At 53.0% G+C, this 20,020-nt stretch overlaps 7 protein-coding genes across 7 annotated transcripts; 2 read left to right on the plus strand and 5 right to left on the minus strand.

Annotated features, from left to right (window-relative positions):
* Positions 1 to 1,278: 1,278 nt before the first annotated feature.
* MYCGRDRAFT_72790 (uncharacterized protein) lies at positions 1,279 to 2,684 on the plus strand (the record flags this gene model as incomplete). Its single annotated transcript, XM_003851315.1, has 2 exons — positions 1,279 to 1,879; positions 1,996 to 2,684. The coding sequence occupies 2 exons, from the start codon at positions 1,396 to 1,398 to the stop codon at positions 2,682 to 2,684; spliced, it is 1,173 nt and encodes a 390-aa protein (XP_003851363.1).
* Positions 2,685 to 2,849: 165 nt separating this feature from the next.
* On the minus strand, positions 2,850 to 4,670 carry MYCGRDRAFT_109735 (uncharacterized protein; the record flags this gene model as incomplete). Its single annotated transcript, XM_003851910.1, has 2 exons — positions 2,850 to 4,022; positions 4,395 to 4,670. The coding sequence occupies 2 exons, from the start codon at positions 4,668 to 4,670 to the stop codon at positions 2,850 to 2,852; spliced, it is 1,449 nt and encodes a 482-aa protein (XP_003851958.1).
* Positions 4,671 to 5,095: 425 nt separating this feature from the next.
* MYCGRDRAFT_72796 (uncharacterized protein) lies at positions 5,096 to 7,341 on the plus strand (the record flags this gene model as incomplete). The annotated part of the gene is made up of 3 exons (XM_003851316.1): positions 5,096 to 5,193; positions 5,594 to 7,008; positions 7,057 to 7,341. 3 exons carry the CDS (start codon positions 5,169 to 5,171, stop codon positions 7,339 to 7,341), a joined length of 1,725 nt encoding a protein of 574 aa, XP_003851364.1.
* Positions 7,342 to 7,715: 374 nt separating this feature from the next.
* MYCGRDRAFT_72798 (uncharacterized protein) lies at positions 7,716 to 10,526 on the minus strand (the record flags this gene model as incomplete). The annotated part of the gene is made up of 1 exon (XM_003851909.1): positions 7,716 to 10,526. The coding sequence occupies one exon, from the start codon at positions 10,524 to 10,526 to the stop codon at positions 7,716 to 7,718; it is 2,811 nt and encodes a 936-aa protein (XP_003851957.1).
* Positions 10,527 to 11,554: 1,028 nt separating this feature from the next.
* On the minus strand, positions 11,555 to 12,353 carry MYCGRDRAFT_17624 (uncharacterized protein; the record flags this gene model as incomplete). The annotated part of the gene is made up of 2 exons (XM_003851908.2): positions 11,555 to 11,971; positions 12,024 to 12,353. Coding segments are annotated over 2 exons (747 nt in total), but the record flags the coding sequence as incomplete, so codon positions are not given.
* Positions 12,354 to 12,842: 489 nt separating this feature from the next.
* MYCGRDRAFT_43124 (uncharacterized protein) lies at positions 12,843 to 14,183 on the minus strand (the record flags this gene model as incomplete). The annotated part of the gene is made up of 2 exons (XM_003851907.1): positions 12,843 to 13,058; positions 13,215 to 14,183. The coding sequence occupies 2 exons, from the start codon at positions 14,181 to 14,183 to the stop codon at positions 12,843 to 12,845; spliced, it is 1,185 nt and encodes a 394-aa protein (XP_003851955.1).
* A 246-nt stretch (positions 14,184 to 14,429) lies between these two features.
* MYCGRDRAFT_104735 (uncharacterized protein) lies at positions 14,430 to 16,052 on the minus strand (the record flags this gene model as incomplete). Its single annotated transcript, XM_003851906.1, has 5 exons — positions 14,430 to 14,766; positions 14,820 to 15,160; positions 15,276 to 15,604; positions 15,674 to 15,870; positions 15,910 to 16,052. 5 exons carry the CDS (start codon positions 15,912 to 15,914, stop codon positions 14,580 to 14,582), a joined length of 1,059 nt encoding a protein of 352 aa, XP_003851954.1.
* Between the last annotated feature and the right edge of the window lie 3,968 nt (positions 16,053 to 20,020).

Genomic DNA, 20,020 nt, shown 5'->3' on the forward strand with positions numbered 1-20,020 from the left:
CATGCTCTGCTCTTTCAACCTTCACGTTCGGGTCCCGGCGGCCGTAGAAAATGTCCGATGCGTCCATCGTTTCAGCACGGTACCGCGCAGGTGGCACAGCATTATTAGGTTTGACCAGTGCAACATGCCGAAAGTTGATGGGATCCCCCTGGCGCGTGGTGGGCGAGGATTGATTGGAGTGCATCGCCCCCTGAGCAAAAGGTTGGCGGCATGATGTTGCAGGTGGGCCGATGCGCCACGAACGCTCGCGTGGCCTAGCGTCCGATAGCGCGGAATCTGTAGACGGCGGCGTCGAGTCCGTGGAGCTGAAGCTGAAGCTATTTTCTCCTCTTCATCAAAGATCAAAGGATCTCCTCGTTCCCGGACTGGGAACGCAGCCCGACAACAATCAGACTGTGGCCCAGTCTGCTCAAGACTTCTTGCAGACACCGCGCATCATTCGATCGTGGATCGCGGTCGCCGGTATAGTTCTATACGTGACCAAGCCTGAAACATCTATCAAGTCCTTGAGATTCCGTGTGGTATGCAGCTACGAGTCCGACGCACGGCACGATGCATTGGCGATTCATGATCGAACTTGTCGACTGGAAGCGAGATGCTCGTCTCTATAGCCTGAGGTCTTAAGGCATCTAGAGACAATACTCAAATAGACGCCGCTCGCATTCGGGCTTTGGAGTGTTCGACTACGCACTATAAGATTGGCAGCACCGGCAGCGAGCGCATACAGCATGAAGCGGGAGAGAACGAATGCCTCTTTCCATGCTGTTGATCACGGCTTCGGTATGGCAGGCGATCGCTAGGCCTCTACTCTCCCAGACTCCCAGCAGACATGCCATCGAGCTCATCGTTCCGTGCAGGAGCGCTCAGCGAACTTCAAAAAGCCGGCATACAACCGGTTTATTTCGAAGGTCTTTCTTACTAGTTGTCCTATAGATTTCGAATTCGTGCTTCAAAGTCAATCCTACACTTGATTAGCTTACGCTGCTAATAGCAAGATCGCCGCCTGTCGAGAATATAAATAGCAGAGAGACCTTCAAAGTGAGCTGACACGACTCGTCTCCACGAACGCCGACGTTTTGAATCACAAAACGTGACGTTGACATAATTGACATTCAAAAAGGACCACCGGTGATTCAATTGCCAGCTCAGAGTGGGAGGCTGCCAAATTCAGGGATCTTGAAGCGAGAAAAATCCTAATGCACGACATTGGGCCGCGCGAGTCATCTCGAACCTTGACACAAAACAACCACATTCATCAAATCTACCTCTACCGCAGAAATACGCCGCCCGCAACATCTGACTCGCGCCGCTATCGCCGGGTCCAGACTGACAAGCAGATCTGAGTGTACGAGGAACACCAGACTGTCTCCGCGCGGGACGATTCTTGCCATCACCATGTCGCAACCCAGCACAGGCGACGTCGCGGCTCAGAATGCGGACCAGTTCGTGGAAGCTGTTTCAGCTGCGATGCCTCCGAGCAAGGAACGCCATCAACGCGTCTCGGCAGATGAGCTCCTGCAAGAGCTGAATCGCGTCCCCTTATTCATGACCTCGCTCGACGAGACCGACGGCGAAGGCGGAGAGAACATGCTTCTGGAAGCGATCAAAGCCATTGCTTTCGAAGGCACTCCTCTCGAGGTCGCAACAAACTTTCGGGAACAAGGGAATGAAGCGGCACGCACGAAGCTATGGAAAGATGCGAGGGAATTCTACACAAAAGCCATCCAGGCCGTGCGAGGTCAGGTCAAGACCACATCTGCTGAGGGTGAAGCACAGCCCAGAGTGGAAGAGATAGAAGACCCAGCAGAAGAGGCCAAAAAGATGCACGCCCTCGAAGAAGCCTGTCTTACCAACCGTGCTCTATGCAACCTCGAGATGAGTACTTCCACCCAAACCCATCGAAAAGACCAGATCTACACACACATCTCAATCTCAAACTAATCATCTACCTCTTCCCTCTAGAAAACTACGGCGCCACCAATCGCGACGCCGCAGCTGCCCTCCGCCTCAACCCCAAAAATATCAAAGCATGGTACCGCGCCGCCTCCGCCTGCTTCGCCCTCGACAAACTCCCCGAAGCCCTCGACGCATGTACATCCGGCCTTTCGTTCGATCCCGCAAACGCTTCTCTCCTCGCACTGAACAAGAAAATCGAACACCGAACATCCCACCTCGCATCCCTCGAATCCGCCCGTCTCGCCCGCGAACAAGCTGCTCGAACCAAAGAATCCATCCTCCGAACCGCTCTGACCGCGAGAGGCATCCCTCCCATTCGCAAGACCGACTCCCCTCCTGAGATGGAAGACGCCGAAATCTCCCTCGTTGACCCAGCGGATCCGTCCTCACGCCTGCAATTTCCTGTCCTGTTTCTCTACCCGCTGCATGCGCAGACCGACTTTGTAAAAGCTGTCAATGAGCTGGAAACGCTGGGGCATCATCTCGAGTACTTACTCCCGGTGCCGTGGGACGAGAAGGGAGAGTATGCGACCAAGGAAGAGGTGGAGTGTTATATGGAGACAAAAGAGGGCGGGTTGATCAAGGCGGGAAAGAAGCTGGAGATTGTGAAACTGCTAGGGAGTGGGAAGGTGGAGGTTGTGGATGGATTGGTACGAGTCTTTGTGGTCCCGAGTAAGAGGGCGAAAGCGTGGATTGAGGAGTTCAAAAAGAGGAGAGGCAAGAATTAGGGTACATGGCAGACTGGAAGAGCAAGCAGCGCGTCGATAGCCTTGGCCGATTCATTGTACATATACACAATCTGGAATGGGCTCGAACACAGCTCGTCGAGTTCGACCTGGCGAAGCTCTGCCACTCCCTCACGCTTCCCTCAAAGGACACACGCCAGATTCCAACTATGCCCCCCACTCCTGATCCGCCGGGTACAGAATGCCCGCTCCCCTCCTCATGCTCTCCGTGACTTTTATAATCGCCCTCGAAAGCTCCTCCAACCTCTGCCGTGCCTGCTCATCGCCCTCCAATATAATCCTCCCAAACTCCCTCACCTCCTCTTCCATATTGACATCCGGCTTCGTAACCTTCAAACACTTCCCCTCATCCGCCAACTCCTTCTCCTCCTTGCTCTTCGCATCCACAAACACAATACTGCTAATATCCGTCGTCCCATTGACTCTCAACGTCCCCTTCTCTCCATAAATCTCCACCACCGAAGAGGTACTATACGCTTTACTCACATTCAACGCCACGCCAAAGTTGTCGTACTGCAGCGTCCCAACTCCCGCGGCATCAACCCCCGTCGCGCATATCGTCGGCGTATAGCTCTGCGACTTGGGCGTGCCGAAGAGTGCCACGGCGAAGCAGACGGGATACACGCCTACGTCGACCAGCGCGCCGCCTCCGAAGTCGAGGGAGAAGATATTCGGCGTCTCGCCGTTGAGGACGTTGGTGTAGCGGGACGAGTACGAAGCGTAGGGTAGACTCGCGCCGTAGATGGGACCGAGGACTTTGTCTTCGTTGACGAGTTTGTGGAGGTGGAGGAAGTTGTGTTCGCGGATATGTCGGAAGGCTTCGATGAGGACGACGTTGTTCTCTTTGGAGAGTCGGAAGAGCTCGTCGAGTTGCTTGCTTGTGCAGGTCGCGGGTTTTTCGAGGATGACGTGTTTTCCTGCTGAGAGGCATTGGCGAGCTTGGGTGAAGTGGAGACTGTTGGGGGAGGCGATGTAGACGGCGCGGAGGATCGGGTCGGCGAGGAGGGAGTCGAGGGAGGTGTGGGTGGTTTTGCAGTTGTGTTGGGCGGCGAAGGTGGAGGCGGTGGATTGGGAGCGCGAGTAGACTGAGTGGAGTGTCCAGGATTCGGGGACTTGGTTGCAGGCGTGGATCCATGAGGTCGTGATCCAGTTTGTGCCTATTGTGGCGTATGGAATCGGGGCGTTGCTGGAAGACATGGTGAGGGTCGTTGTTGTGAGTGTGAAGAGAGGGCTGTTGTTCTTGAGCAGGAAAGAGATGTGACTTTTCGGTGGGGTGGTTGAGGCTGTGGTGGGGCTGCTGCTTGGAGGAGATGGAGGAACCTGGAATAGCTGTAGCAACAGCAGACACCACTTCAACGATGATTGATAGTGCGCTATTGCTCAACAACGACAGCAATAGAATTGAGCGCGTAGTATGGAGAAAGAATCTACTTACGCCAGTGGCTCGTCTCAAGGTCTTACCAAATGTTTTACAGGACACACAACCCGTGAAATAGGCGACATCTCGAGCCAGAACCGCAGGTCTCATCGCCTTCGGGCGACCAGTTTGAGCATCTCAGCTGGATGAAAGCCTGTCGACGGCATTCGCACTCTCCATGTCGTTGCTATTCGCCGCCACATGCGTAGCACAGAGACCGTTGACACTGTTGAATGAACACGAGAGAAAGCTCCCAGTCTCCCGTCTCATCCTACAGTGTCGACGATCGTGCTCTTGCCAATGCCTGCTCTGATGCTCTCATGCTCTGATGCTATTCGCTTGGGACTTCCTGTGATCACTGCTTCTTCTCTTGCTCGGGAGCAAAGGTCTCCAGCACACGAAAGGTGCTCGTCGTCCGCTGAAGCTTTGGCCTTCAAGGCGTGTGAGGTATCCATGCGCTTTTCGTTGCCATCGCGTGACAGTTTGGAGGAGGACACAATTGATTGTAGACAAACAATCATAGATGGATGTTGTGTTCCTTTGCTGGCCATCATCAACAACGATCAGCTGCAACCATATTCTCGTGCCGGCTGACCTCACTGACGTCGCCGGGAATCCTTGAAGAGAGCGAAGAGAGACGAGGTGCGTCGCTTGAGGAAAGAACTTGACGTCGAATGATCGCGCGAGAGGTCAGCTTGGCAGCGGGATGCATCAGAGACGAGCTCGCGTGTTTCAAGCTGCACGACGCCGGCACTGACACATCATCCTCGAGCAATGAGAGAGCTTGCTGCGCCATGGCCTGCAGGCATTCGAGGTTTTACTGCCAACCCACAATCCCGCCGCGGGTAGCTGCACTCCCATGGTGCCTCATTTTATCTTGGAACATGCAACGTCTGTTCTTCTCCACTCGCAACCAGACATCCTGTCCTTGAGATCACCAATGTGGTATGCTGGATGTCCGATCGACTCCCTCGGCTTCGTCTCCCTCTACTGCTCTCTCACTGCCGTCAGTGATTCGCGGCAGTGGACGGCGGTGAAGTGAGGAAGACATGTTCATGCCGAGTGCCTTTGCTGGTGAGTGCCCTTGCTTGCTTCCCTCTCCGCTTGGGGTGTGGTTCCGGAGAGAGCCTCCACGTGGGCATTTGTGGGGAGATCACGTCGAGGAACAGCCATATTCGAGAAAGAGGCAATGGCGACCTCACGTCCACCTGAAATTTCTCCACATCAGGCAGACGTGATGGCTTCGCGGTTGAGAGAACAAAAACTCTGGGTGGCATATTCACCTTCACATTCACACTCACGCTCATTCACACTTCCACCATTCCTCAACTCGCTCACCCAATGCCCAAACTACCTTTCACCTCGGTCTTCGAGACCAGCCGGCCGTTGAAGAAGAAACGCAAGCAGGGCAAGATGACGAGCAGAACAGACCGCATGGACGTGTATGCTGACCCTTCATCTCCCACGCCAACAGGTACCAGCATTCACAACATCGACCCGGAGTCTGAGCGAGATCCTCCGAAAGATGCTACTCCCGTGACTTTTCCTACTCGACCGGTACCACCGACCAGACCGTGGAGCGATGCTCTGCCTCCGCCGAACCTTCGAGGACTCTACTCCCGGATCATGAAGTTGTCCGACATCTGCGATGACCACCTGGAAGCTCTGAACATCCAGGTCTTGCCTGACTGCAGTCCCGAGGACCTCATCCCAAAAGTTCCGGATGGGAAATCGTACTTCCCTGCTCTCTCGTCCGACTCCACTCCCATCATCAACGGAGGCACATCCTACGCAGACGCCACGAAAGCCGATCCAGCCACGGCTAAGAAGCGGGCTGAGTTCGAAGAACGCCTGGCTGAGCTTCGGATAGATAATGACACAGCTTTCCGAATCATCACCCGATCGACCAAACCTGGAGTTAACAAGCCGAAACTGGCCTACCTGAGGAAGTTCTGGGAGGGCTTGGAGAGCATGTCTGAGTATTGGGATACCAGTCTGGATCAAATTTACGAAGGAGTGCCGTCATCAGCGGCTGGAGGAAGCGATGGAAAGCGTCAGCGGTTGGACTCTGTGCACGGCGAGGAGAACGGCAAAGAAAACGGCAAAGAGAACGACAGCTTCGAAGCGACCAACCAGACGCCGAGTCTCGACATCACTCCTCCTCCAGAAGCATGTCCCACACCAACCCAGCCCACGACCAACACTTGTCTTCTCTACAAAGGTCGTCGCATCTCCACAGGCCGCGACATGCCTGATTCTTTCCGATCCGACACGCTCAAGACCTTTCTTGAAGCTGTCACTTGGCCCTTCAATTGCAACGTGACTGCACCGCGACGACTACCAATCCTACAAATGAATCATCTCAATGTGCCCGTCCGGCAGACCGCAGCTGTGTACCGCGTTCCCACCGAGCGACGAAAAGCAAGGGCGGGATTCATTGAAGGTCCGATCATGGGACTGCAACCTCGACCAGAGACGGAATTCGACGCCGTCGGGATGGAGGATCGTCAGAGGAACGGGAAAGCGCGACTGGATGCCATGAGGGAAGTTGGCGGTCTGCTGCAGCTGGCTCAGGAGAGGAGCAGGAAGGGCAAGATGGAGAAGAAGCCAGGAGAGGGACACTGGTGGACGGAGAAGCCGAGATGGGGTGGAGGTAAAGGTGGTGAGGTAGAGGCAGAGGGCTTGAACGCTGAGAGTAAAGATGTGTTGATGGTGGATGGAGATGGTATCGCTGCTCCACCGCCACCGCCGATCGCGAAGCTGCCGCCGAGTCGGAGGAGGAAGACGCCTGCTATGCTCTGGTCGGAGTTGAAGTGCGGCAGCTCACTCTGGGATGCGAAGACGGAGTACGAGGCGATTGGCAAAGATCCTGACTCCGAGTGGGATGAGGTACGCATTCCAAATTCACCCTTCTGGACGATGCTAACTCGAAACCAGATCTTCCAAGTCTCCTCCCTAAACCACCACGTCTCCATTCTCAAACTCACAGTCCACAACGCATACACCGAATACATCACCACCGGCCAGATGCCCATGTCGCCACCACAATCCGCGACCGACGAGAACGGCGAAGAGCGTCAGTGGCACACGCCGAAACTACAGCGTACGAGATGGTACGATTTGTTCAATGTCGATGACCGAGTCGAGGCTTTCCGAGCTCTTTGGGGCGTGATGGAGTGGTTGACGAGGTATCCACAAGGCTCGAATGCGTCTCCTTCTTAGGCGGGAAGAGGCAAGTTCGAGAGGGAGAATTCGTGGGAATTGTGAGATGGGTCGGCTGCTCCAATTGTGGTCGGTAGATGCACATGCTGATCGGGGTGTCGGAAGAGGCGATTGGGAGGATCGCGCGCCCAGCTGCCAGCGAGCAGATGCGACAAGGCGAACTTCACTGTCAGAAGGACGATGCTTCACACCGGTGAATCGACTGTCGGAATTACAGCAACACCAGATATAGTACAGGTCGTCGCATGTTCATTTACGTCCTAGCAAACTTGCCATATCTCTGCACATCGCTCATCAGCCCGACTCCAGAACGCCATGTCTCACATTCCACTGCCCCACGGACAGTAGTCATTCTAGCTATGAATGCTCATCTCTCACAAAGCCAGCACTCCCTTCAGCCATTGACTTCCGACCAACCCCTCCTCCCCTTGAACCAGCTCCCTCATCCTCACAACCTGCTCGTCCTTCCCCAAACCTTCCTTCTCAACCTCCTCCTTCCACCTCTTCAACACAGCCTTGAGCAATCGACTCCCCTCCTCCACATCCTCCTTCTTCATCCCTCCCTCAGCCGCACCACCACCCGCAGTAGCGGCATTATTGCCGGAGAAGTCCTCCAACTCATCCGCCTTCCGCTTCGCCATATCGATGACTTTACGCGGGAACCGCACCAGCTCCGCGACGTGAATACCGAAAGACTGATCACTGATGCCAGGCACGACTTTGTAAAGCAGTGTGACTTCGCCGCCTCTGCCGGCTCCAGTGCCACCCATCGCCACATCGCCATTGCTCTCAGCGGGACTGTCGCCAATATGAGCCACGACGTGCAGGTTCTGGACTTGCGGGTACTCGTCTTTAAGCGCTGTGAGTTCGTGGAAGTGCGTGGCGAACATGGTGAAGGATCCGATTTCCTTGATGATGTGTTCGGAGATGGCCCACGCGAGACCGAAACCATCGTACGTGCTTGTTCCTCGTCCGAGTTCATCGATGATGACGAGTGACTCCCTCGTTGCCGTTTTGAGGATGTTGGCGGTTTCCAGCATCTCCGCCATGAACGTACTGACACCCTTTAGCTGGGAGTCGCTTGCTCCCACTCGGGCGAGGATGCAGTCGAACAGTGTGAGTTCTGCACCTTCTGCGCACGGCACGAAGCAGCCCACTTGTGCCATCAGTGCGATGACGCCGATCTGTCGAATGTAGGTGGACTTGCCGCCCATGTTTGGACCCGTGATGAGGAGGAAGGAGGAGTCCTCGCGGGTCATGGAGACATCGTTCGGGATAAACGAGACGTCGTCTTGCATTTCGAGGCAGGGATGACGGGCTTCTTTGAGTACCGTGGATCCGGTGCCACGAGGGTGGATCTTCGGGCGGGTGTATGCAATAGGAGCATGCACGGAGACGTGAGCGAAAGAGACACAGACGTCGAGGTGAGCGAGAACGGCGGCGAGCTTTTCGATCACTGGGCAGTAGGATGCAGCAACGTTGACGACCTCGGCGACGAGACCGGTCTGTGTGCGGGTGTAGTTCTCGTTGAGTTGTTCAAATTCGCGGCGGAGGTCGGAGAGTGTGGAGGTGGTGAAATAGGTGCCGTTCTTCTGTGTGGCGAGTTCAGTGTATGACTTCTTGTTGCGGATGACGCTGGCTTCGTTGCGGGTGAGGCGCAGACACCAGCCGTGGATGCGGTGGTTCTCGAGGAGGAGCTTCTTCTCAGTATCGAGGGAGAGGTCGTCCCCAACGCGGGAGTGTTCTTTGTTGATGTTGTACTGGACCGAGTCGAGTTTGCGGCGGATGATGCGGAGTGTGTCGTCGAACTCAGGCTTGATGATGTATTCGTGGTTGTCAATGGCGTCGAGGTCGACCGTGGACTCGACCATTTCTACCAACTTATCGAAGCTGCCGGAGTAGTCGCGGAGCTTGTCCGCATATTCGGAGTCGAGGGCGGGTTTGCACGATTCGTCCGCGGCATTCTCGAAAGCCTCGATAAAACCTGGGAGGCGAATGGCTACTTGGTAGGTTCTAACCACATCTTGCAGATCCGCCTTCTTGCGTTGAAACTTCTTCGCCAGTCGGTATAGGTCCGGGATGGAACGCATGTGTGTCTCTTGGAGCGTTTGTCGCAGCTGTGTGTCGTTGACGAAGGCCTCCACTAGTGTCTGACGCTTCTCAATATCCTCAAGACTCATCAATGGTTGCTTCAGCCATTGTGCTAGCAGGCGACTTCCGACTGGCGTCTTGCAATGGTTCAGCAGACCATACAAGTTCATTGTCTTTGAGCCGTCTCTCGGCCCGGGCATGAGATTGAGAGCCTTGAGAGCCGAGGAGTCCAGCTTCATGTACTGGGTGAGATCGTGTTGATACAGCTTGTACTCGCCAAAGTTGCTGGGATCAGACATGATGCCGAGATATTTGATGAGTGCGGCAGCAGAGCTCATGGCGACTTTGAGATCCATCTGAGGTAAAGTGCCGCTCGATGTTTCACTCCGAAGCAATCTCGTCAGGTCTTGCTCGATGTCGCGGTTGGCAAAGTCTCCAGAAGGTCGCTCCGATACCGCACAATTGCAGTTGTCCGCGATTGTGCGAAGCTTGCTCAGCTCGGCATCCTTCTTCGTGGAGTCGATTTGGATCAAACACTCCTTGACACCGAGTTGAATGATGAGCGACTCGAAATTTGAGTAGACATCGTTGTCCACAAACTCGCTCACTCCTAGCTCTCTCACGCTGGCATCCGCAAAGCACACTCCGACATTCCTGCCCTCATTTGCCTTGGAAGAGACCTTCACCGCGAGGATAATCGGTGCCGATTCCACATGTCCTCCGAGATCCTCTTCGATGTCCTGAAGATTTCCTGGAGAGGCCTGCTTCGCCACTTTCCACGCATTTCGGCCAGAAGTCTGTAACACCTCTACCCGCTTGCCTAATCGGAAGATTGCATCTCGAAGAAATGTGCGATAGACAGTGACGGTCATCGTCACGGATGGCAGACCAGGATTTCGGCCTAATGTCTTCAGGACGGAGGTCGTCTTGTACTGCACTCGAGCAATGAAGTCGGCATCGTCGCCGTGAGCGGAGAGGAAATCGCCGCGGTCAAAGATTCGGATCGTGTCGGTGGGCTTGTCGGCTTCCAATTGATGGAAGGCCTTGACGAAGCCTGTCTCATCGTCGACTTTGAGCTCCGGTCGGGATCCCATTATGAGTGTGTTGTGATGGAGTTGTGTCGTTTTGAAAAAGGCAAGATTTATCGAAGAACACAGGAAGACGCGTCAACGCGTTGAGTGATTTGATTATGTAAGCGCCAGTTAACAGTCGATCCATGCTGTCTCGAATTCTTGCAAACTCCAGAAATACCGACACGTCTTTTAATACTGTACGAAACAAGACTACACAAAGCCATATTTGAGCACACAGCGAAATCTAGTGAATCTCTGACAGTGAAAATCGCAGGAAACGCTTCATTCATGTTCAAATCGGCCTCTTAGCTTCGCAACCCAACCTTAGCACAAAAACACGACCCATTCCTCTCCTCCCTCGCATTCGTAGTCCTCAACTCTCACAACTCCGCCACCTCTCAATCCTCTCTCACGTTCCTCGCCCTCAATGACTCCGCAGCACCGCTGTCTCCCCAAAACCTAACACCCGGTGCGATACTTCATCCCTGCCGGCAACTCAGGCATCCTCTCGGGTCCTGCCCATTCTCCGGTGCTTGGCAGAAAGTTCCTTTTGTGCTCGTGTGACAGTAGCCATTCTTAGAGGACTGAGAGGTCGGTCAGTGGACGCATCTCGCGAAGCTCGAAGGACTGGATCTAACAGATAGTCTGGAAGGGTAGCAGCAGTCGCAGACTTGCATGCCCTTGCAATCGTACTCGTTCGCTGTAGCCAGCGGAATCAGAAGCGTCGTGAGGAGTAGGAGCGCGGTAGCGGCGGCGGGGAGTTGAGAGCGCATTGTGGCGAGAAGGTCGGACTCCGCGTCGTTCCGATGGTTGTGGTGGGTGCTGTTGTACAGTGTGTTGTTTGCGGTAGGTAGGTCAAACGTGTTGTCGTTTTGTCGAGAGAAGAATCGAAGAGAACGGAACGGAAGTAGGAGGATATATGCGTTGGCGTCAGCACAAGGTGAGGCTGTGCTGGGATACCATGTGGATATGACGCGTGCCATACAAGGGCACGACCCAAGAACGCTCAGCGCTTCGTTCATGTGGAGGTATGTATCTCCACGACAATTCTACAAGTCCACCTTCTGCCCGGCCCTCTTCTCCTGCCCCAGATAAGTCTCCACCATAGCCGCAATCAAAGCCTCACAAACCTCCCTCCCCTTCTCAATCATGCTCCCATCACTCTCCGCCGGAACGTGCAGGAACAATACCGGTCTCGATTTCTGGTCTCCGCCTTCCATCACCCCACTCCGTCGTCCAAAGTATGCCAAACTGTTGAAGTATGTGTAGTCGCACAGATACCGGCCTGCGTCCTCCGATGGGCGGATGTCGGCGTTGAAGGCCGGCGATGTCTCGGGCAGAGAGGCGATGTTCTCCGCCCAGTTTTGAAGGAGGTGCATGTAGTCGAGAGAGGTGGTCATGGTGGATGGACAGTCTGGAAAGATAGTGGGACCCTGGTCTATGGGAGGTGTGATGCCGTCGAGGTCCTGTGGTTTGGATCGTCAGCGAGTTGTCATTGGTGGCGATGTTTCAAGAGACCACAAAACTCACCTTGTTCTTTTGGTACCCATCCCGATGACCATATCGCTCAGCGCAGTAGAACTTCCTCCCCGACGCCATTCCAATATGTAGCACCAGATCGACGGTTCCGGCATACCCGTCATGAAGCTTTGGAACGAGCTGGAGGACTTCATCGTAGCAAACACGGATGGCCGAGCTGTACGGGATGATGCGGATTTTCGTTTGTGAGAATCTGGAGGATGGACGCAGACTTTCTGGTAGAGACTTGGTGATCTCGAATGATGGATTGACCGGGAACTTGTCCTGGAATGGTCCGAAGCCAGTGACCAGGACGGTGACGGTTCGTTGTGAGTCTTCATGTCCGTTGTGGCCATTGGTCCCGTTGGGAGTTTCTATCGCGGGTGCCATCTGAAGACGATAAATAGATCCACTGACTTGAGTCCAGATACCACAACTGTATAATTCAACAGAGCTGTATTAGCCGATCGAATGATGCTCCTAGTCGCCGGATGTGTTCGCTTTGTGCAATTGAGCCGCCAAGGTTGGTCTTTCTACAGCTCTCGGGTATCCTTCCGGTCAGTGCATGTCGTGACTGAGCCCCTTCGCCTTCAGCAGCAGCTAAGATTCGAATATGGTGTGATCTATGTATCAGATCTGACCAGTTTGTGCTGGGATGTGAAGTTCCTTTGGCCGGAGCCGGGGCCGAGGTACACCCCACCAAAGAATGGGCGGAGAAATGCAAGTCAATGCATCGATGCCTCAGTCGGAGCATGACCGCCAGCGAGCATAATCGTGTCGATGAAATTGAGAGAGCGATGTCCAAAATGGAAGACCACTTTAACTCTCGACACGAATTTCAGCCGCCTTCCTCAGACGGTTCATGATCGCCGCTGCAGTGTCGCCTTCATTATCGTCGATACCTTCCACGAAAATCGCATCGACATCCTGCCTATCGAGATCGCGCAGCGCAGAGAACAGTCCTCTCGCAATGTCGCCCGTGTTGCGACCTAGACTGATGTCCAGGAGTTCAACTGTGGCTCCTTCGGGACTCAACTGGTACCGCTCGATGGATGTCTTGGCTCGTTCCGTGGCTTGCTCGTCTAGTAACATGCCTGCGAAGCCTGGAACGGTTTGTGCTCGGCTCTTGTCGCGGACACCATTCGAAGAGGTTCGCTGTGCGCTGAGAGTCGGTGTCGTCTTATCAAAGACCCAAGACTCCGTCCTCACGATCCCAAGCCGGCCATGTGCCCCCACCCGCTCCACAAGCTCCTCATAAGATGGCGGACTCCTCCCCGCTTCGTACAGAATGACTACCGCTTTTGGGGAGTAATGCCGATACTTCATGCCCGGTGCTCGAGGTTGACTTTTCGCTTCCGCCTTGTTCTTGTATGCGATCTGCGTGTCTTCCCAGCCAGGACACGTTCGGATCTGGTCCAGACTCAGACCCCCCGGTCGAAGTATAACGGGCGGAGATGACAGACCGTCCACGACTGTGCTTTCAACTCCAACATCACAAGGCCCTCCATCGATGATGGTCTCGATTCTGCCGTCAAGATCGTAAGCAACATGTTCTGCTGCCGTGGGAGATGGCTTAGTCGATGCGTTTGCCGAAGGTGCAGCGACTGGCACGCCAGCCATTTGTATCAGGGCGAGAGCTAGTACATGTCTAGGCATTCGTGCGCCGAAGGTCGACAGTCCAGCTGTGACTTCCGGTGCGAGTGGGGAGTTCTCTGGATTCGGCAGGATAATGGTCAATGGTCCAGGCCAGAATCGAGATATAAGGGGTCTGTAGATCGCTGGAATGGGATCTTCTGTTGTGTCATGAAGGCCATTCGCTTGATGTGATGTCTTGCTCCCTCGTAGTAATGATCGCAACTGCTTGAGAGATGCGAAATGGACGATGAGCGGATTGTCGGACGGTCTCTGCTTAGCCTTGTAGATGCCTTGAACGGCAGCACTCCTCGTTGCGTCGGCTCCGAGTCCGTATACTGTCTCCGTAGGGAATGCCACGGGAATGTCCGAGTTTTTCAATTGCTCCGCGGCTTCCTGCAAGTGCTGTGCATCGACTGTTGTTGTATCGAGCTCGAGGTCTAGTCCATCGAGAATGTCGTTAGGATTCGGCGTTGCTTTGATCACACCAATCTTCCTGGCGTCGACGGCCAGTATCTTGGTCTCCATGGTGTCGAACGGGCGGATGGATCGTAGCTGTTTCACTTAGGCATGCTTCGTTGTTCTTGCCTGGCGATCCGAATGTCCATCAGCGGAACATCATTCGAAGGTGTATTTCTTCGGCGATGTCTAATGTGTTCAGAACGGCCCATACAATTTTCGCAGACCCAAATTTATATTTTAAGGTTTGGACGGTTACATCTGTCACGTGCGACGATTGAGAGGCATTGAGCAGCGCAGTTGGTACAATTTGATGAAGCAGAGAACGTCCAATTCATAACATCAAGCTAACAGAGAACAGGGGTATCACTCAAAACGACCGCCGCATATCAATCCTCATTTCCAATCATCCCATTACCAATTTGTGGTTTGTGTCCTCCCTATCGTTTCATCACTGCCCACTCTTCACATGTTCTCCACGACCCTCGAGTTTACGGCGTCCTGGAAGCCCTGCGTGTTGCCGTGGAAGTCGTGGGGGCTCTGAGTTGTGAGCGCTCCTCCGTTTGAGGAGTTGGTGCCGTAGTCGGCGTAAGCAGACGGGCCCTCTCCGTGTCGCTCTGCAACGGCCATTTGCGACTGGACCGTTTGGTTTCTGTCAAGCAATTGTCAGTGTCCATTCAAGATTTGGGTGTACTGTCAACATACTGCGCGGGCAAGAACACGACCTTGCTGTTCGCGGTCTTCGCCATTGCCTGCATAGCCTCCAGGTATCGAATCTGCATAGCAGCAGGGCTGGACAGGATGTCGGCCGCTTGACGCATGAGCTTGGCGGATTCAACTTCTGCTCTTGCGGAGATGACCTTGGCCTCTCCCGTCCGCTTGCTTTGTGCCGCCATAGACAGGCTTTCCTGCAATTCCTGGCTGAAGATGATGTCCTTCACGAGCATGCTCTCCACGGCAGCTCCCCAACCTGTAGCCGTCTCATCAATGATATCCCGAATCGACTGTGCAATCTCTTCTCGGCGCTCGATTACGTCCTGTAGGACCTGCAAAGCAAAGCGTATAAGGTCAGCGGATATCGTAGATAGGGTGGATGGGACGAAGGCTCAGCGTCCGAGACAGTCTCGGACATTCCAGGCCTTCTGCACCTCAGTTGCTTACTCGGGCGCCAATTACATGGCGAAGGGTCGTCTGCGTACGCTCAACCAAGGCGGTGCGAAGGTCGGAGATTCCAAAGGCGGCCTTATGTGGGGATGTGATGTGGTAGTAGATGACGGAGGTGAGCGTAAGGTTGACATTGTCCTTCGTCATGCATACTTGACGCGGCACCTCGACAATCTGAATCTTGACGTCCACTTGGATGAGGTTCTCGGAGAGCGGGTTGATCTTGACAAGGCCAGGATCGACTGCGCGTGCGAAACGACCGAATTTGGTGACGAGACCGACGTTACCCTGTGCCACGGGCTTGTAGGGGTTTGGACAGATGATGCCTAGAGGATGTGGTCAGTATGAACGAGAAAGGCCGCCGGCGACCAATGTGCTGAGGGGAATCTGCTTACAGCAAGGAATGGCTCCCAAATTTCCGATCAGAGATCCCAGTCCGTTGATCATGGAACCGTACCATCCATGCTGCGAGTCGTCTTCGGTGTCTGGCTTGATGACTTGCGCATAGCTGGGCTGGAGGTCCTCGCGGCGGGGTGGCTCGACGTGGATGATCGGCTCGGGAGCTGTGCGCGGTGTGGAACCGTTGCCGTTGCTGAGAGGCGCCTTGCTGCCGGTGTCGTACTCGGAAGTGCTCATGGTGGCGGTGAGATGTTTCGTGTGGTCAATGGTTGCAAGGCGAGGTGGATGGAGGTGTTGTTTGTTTGCTTGGCGGGGAGCTCAGCAATGCAGTGGCGGCGGATGGATACCAGAATGTGAGAGTGAAAGATGATAGAGATATCAGTTTCTGAGCAAAACTTACAAATGGGTTCGGTGTGCTCTATATATGCAGCACGTCACCACAGCGGAGATGTGTCCATCAACCGCAAAGAAGCAGTCACGCTCGCCTTCCTTCTGCTCCTCCTCCTCCCCAAGCCAATACAAGGGACAAGGGACTCGGCGAAGGATTGATTCGCGCAGCAGGCGCAGCTTCTGCCGCTAGTCCCCTTGTAGCGTGTGTGTGGTGTCGACTGCTAAGCATCGCGGAAGGAACGGCCTCTAGCGGGGTGGCTCTAACCACAAAGGAGAATCCTTGACAACCCCACCTTCGGATCGCGGGTGAGCCGCTCTTCTCCCAAGGCCTCGTCTTTTCTTGCGCCGCAAGATATGTGCGTTGGTTCCACTCCTTGGCCAGCATACAATGACTTCATGCCCGGGAAAGCATGCCGGGCGACATATTGGCGACGACCACAGAGCATTGTGAAGGAGACAATACGGTTACTACACTTTGCTCCCACACGATGACATGAACGATGACATGAACGATGAAGTGCATCAATTCTTCCAGCGGACCAATACCAAAAGTCCCGCAACACGAAAGGGGACTACCCTGAACGGCACAGTTCTCTTCAGAAATGTGCCGTCAATCGCAAGGCCCCCAAGCTGCGAACATCCCTGCAGCAAAGTCATACCCAGTAGTACACAACAACGATGCCACTCGATACCACTCGGCGTACCACCACCCCGCCACGGCTCTCGGCTCTTAGCGCCCAGCGGCAAAAGACCCATCCCTTCCAGAAGGATTCGAGAGATCTGGTCATCTGCATCGCTCTCCGGTGGCGTTGATGTGGTGTGGTGTGGTGTGGTATGCGGCCTCTGTGGCATGGCGCAGCAGTGTGGGGGATGTGCAACAGCCAACTCCCGCGGTGGAGTCCGCTGTTCGCGCCAATGGCCCTCGAGTGCAGGTTCCGACTGAACAGCCAACGGCCTTCAAAGTCTCTCCGATCTCGCCGAAGTCTCTTGGTGTTCCAATTCACAGCGCATGTACAAGCGGTGGAGGTCTCCAATATGGGTAAGTCTGACGCTCACAGCCATTGAAGCACAGCTTCCTGAGTCACACAACTCTCCTCCTCCGCATTATTACCCGCTGGAGTGCGTCCGAATAGTATACCTCGAACTCCTTGACCAGACCGCTCTCCTCGTCAACATCTGTGCGCTTAAATGCGCTACAGTAAAGTGCTGCTCCCAATTATTGCCCCTCCTTAAGAGTCGACGCATTGTCACGTTACCACGCCAAGGAGGGTCCGTGCATGCTCTTACACTCACTCGAGAGGCTGCCCTTGCAACCTCTTAGTTTAGTTACCTTAATAACATGATTCTATTTAAACGTCTCGTTTTATTACAAATAGTAGCTAAGATACTACCGACTAGGTAATTCTTTATTAAATTACTACTACCTTAATCTCTACATTAAGTCGCCTACTCGCCGAGTTAGTACCGCCGCTATTTACGCCCTCCGACAGCAATATATATATTTCCGCCTATCTACCCTTTTACTAGCGACTACGGCGACGAATTAACAAAGACTCCGCTAATCCGACTACGCGTCTACCTTATACCTTCGGATCCTAGCTCTACCTTTAAAAGCGAGAGCTCCGACATTAATATACCTATAGGGTACCTATAACGCGAAGGATACGCTAACACCTACCGTAACTAAGAGCGAGAGTTATACCCCTATGCTAGTTATACTAAGGGACGCGGAAATTACGCTAACACCTACCGTAACTAAGAGCGAGAGTTATACCCCTATACTAGTTATACTAAGGGACGCGGAAATTACGCCGCCTTATACCGTAATAATAACTAAGAATATAACGCCCGCGAGGATCGGTACGGTATACGCGGAAACTAGTACACCTCTTACTATAGCTAAGGTTAAGAGCGTAAAACCTATAGTAATCGTTATAAGGGACGCGGAAACCGCTATAACTCTTACCGTAACTAGCTAGAAGACCGCTTAGCCCGCGACCGTAGTATAGGTAGACGTATAGATAAGCTACTCGACGGATTAGACTACATTATTCGCGGAGCAAGCCGTTTATTAGGCAATACTTAGCCGCGCTCGAACCCTAACCGGTTTAGAGTTCCGTAGGACATCGGTCTATTCTATCCCGACTATATTAATAAAGAGGATCCTAATAGCGAGGAGCCTATCTTAGTTATAGCTAATAGGAATACGCTATATTGCTTACTTCGTCCCTTTATCGAAGCAATCGATACCGTACGAGCTATATATAAAGATAACTAATAGCTCCGTAACAACCTCTATAAATGCCTAAGAGGAGTAGCTTAACAATAGTTTATAAGCTTACTAACCCTTAAAGCCCGAGAGTAGCTACGCGACGGTAAAGGCCTATAGTATTAGATCGACTAGCTCTAGAACGATTTTAAGCCTAACGTACCTACCGCTTAACGCTAACTCGAGAAACTTCGATACGGCTTTAAGGAGCTATATAACAACATATTAGCCTAGCGTTACGTACTTAACTACGTTAACGTCGCTGCCGACGCCGGTTTCGATAGCGATTATACCCGCCTAGCAAAATGCTACGACAAGATTAATAGGTATATACGCGCTACGATAAATCTACCTTACCCTTATATATTACGCGACGAGTTTATTCGCGAGATAATAAATAGGAAGCCTAACTAGTACGACCTCTTTCCTCCGGGAGACTGCCCTCTAGAAGACTTCCTAGCTAAGTAGAAAGGTAAGAAGAACGCTAAGTAGCGATCTTCTAGTAGACGTAACCGTAAGCGCGACACGACGGACCGTAACGGCAACGGTAGCAACTATATAGACTATTAAAGCTTAAAATATAGTAGTAACAAAAATAGTAATAACAATTCGTAGCGCGAAAACGCTAACGACTCGAGGAAGCTACTATATCCTATTTAAGCAAACTCCGTAGGCCGAAACGAGTCCGATTCTCGTCCTAAGCGCGACTTTAAGAACCGTAACGACAACGGGTACTAAAAGAAGAATAATAACAACCGTGCTCCCGGTACATTTTAGGGCGTATATAACGTAGACGCGGAGTCCCCCGAAGATAACTCTTCTAAGGGCGAGTCTAGCGAGTAAGATAGTAACGGATACGAAGAAGCGACCATAAATATAGGATTTGTAGATACGATGCCTAAGCCGATAGCTATTAATAACAACACTTACCGCTATATCGTTCCCCTACTATCTAGTATCTAGCCCGTAATAAGTCCGCCTAAGAATTAAACCTCCGTCGGTAGCGAACCTTAAAAGCCTTTATAATATAAGACATATAAAGAAAGCTTCCCTTCGAGGAACAAGCTATTTAAGCATTTTAAGGACTATAAGTCTAAGCCCGTACGAGCGAAAGGAGTAGCTAAACTAAACACTACTCCGAACCTAAGCAAAGTAGACGCGAAACCTCTAGCGACGAAACCGACCGCCCTAAAGGCGAAGCGGCGAACCGCTTCCCCGCGTCTACTAACCGCGCTACCGCGTCTACTAAAGGCTAACGAAATCTAAGCCTCCGTAGCCGACAAGCTTAAAGCTACTTATAAGATAATTAAAAAGCTTATAGGAGCGGCTACGCTAGTCGAAGTAGACGCCGTAGGAGTCGTGCACTTAATAGTATCCGCTTTAGAATCCTAACTAGGATTCGCCTATAGACAGTATATATTTGTTACTTTGCTCGTTTAAACATCCCCGTCCGACGAAGCGACCTCTATCTACCTCGATAGTAGATGCGGAACTACCTATGTCGAGAAGGCTTAGTTTCTCGAATATTACGACAAATCTCTTCTACGTAAGAGCCCGACATTAATTAAGTTCTAGGGATTTAATAGCGTTACTAAGAACGATAAGTTCGCTTTTATTCCCCTATATTTCCCGGTTACGGATAAGTACGGAGCGAAGAGCCTCGTACTCGTTAAAGTAGAAGTCT

Source organism: Zymoseptoria tritici, chromosome 6, assembly GCF_000219625.1.
Source record: "Zymoseptoria tritici IPO323 chromosome 6, whole genome shotgun sequence".
In the NCBI taxonomy this organism is placed as follows: Eukaryota; Fungi; Ascomycota; class Dothideomycetes; order Mycosphaerellales; family Mycosphaerellaceae; genus Zymoseptoria; species Zymoseptoria tritici.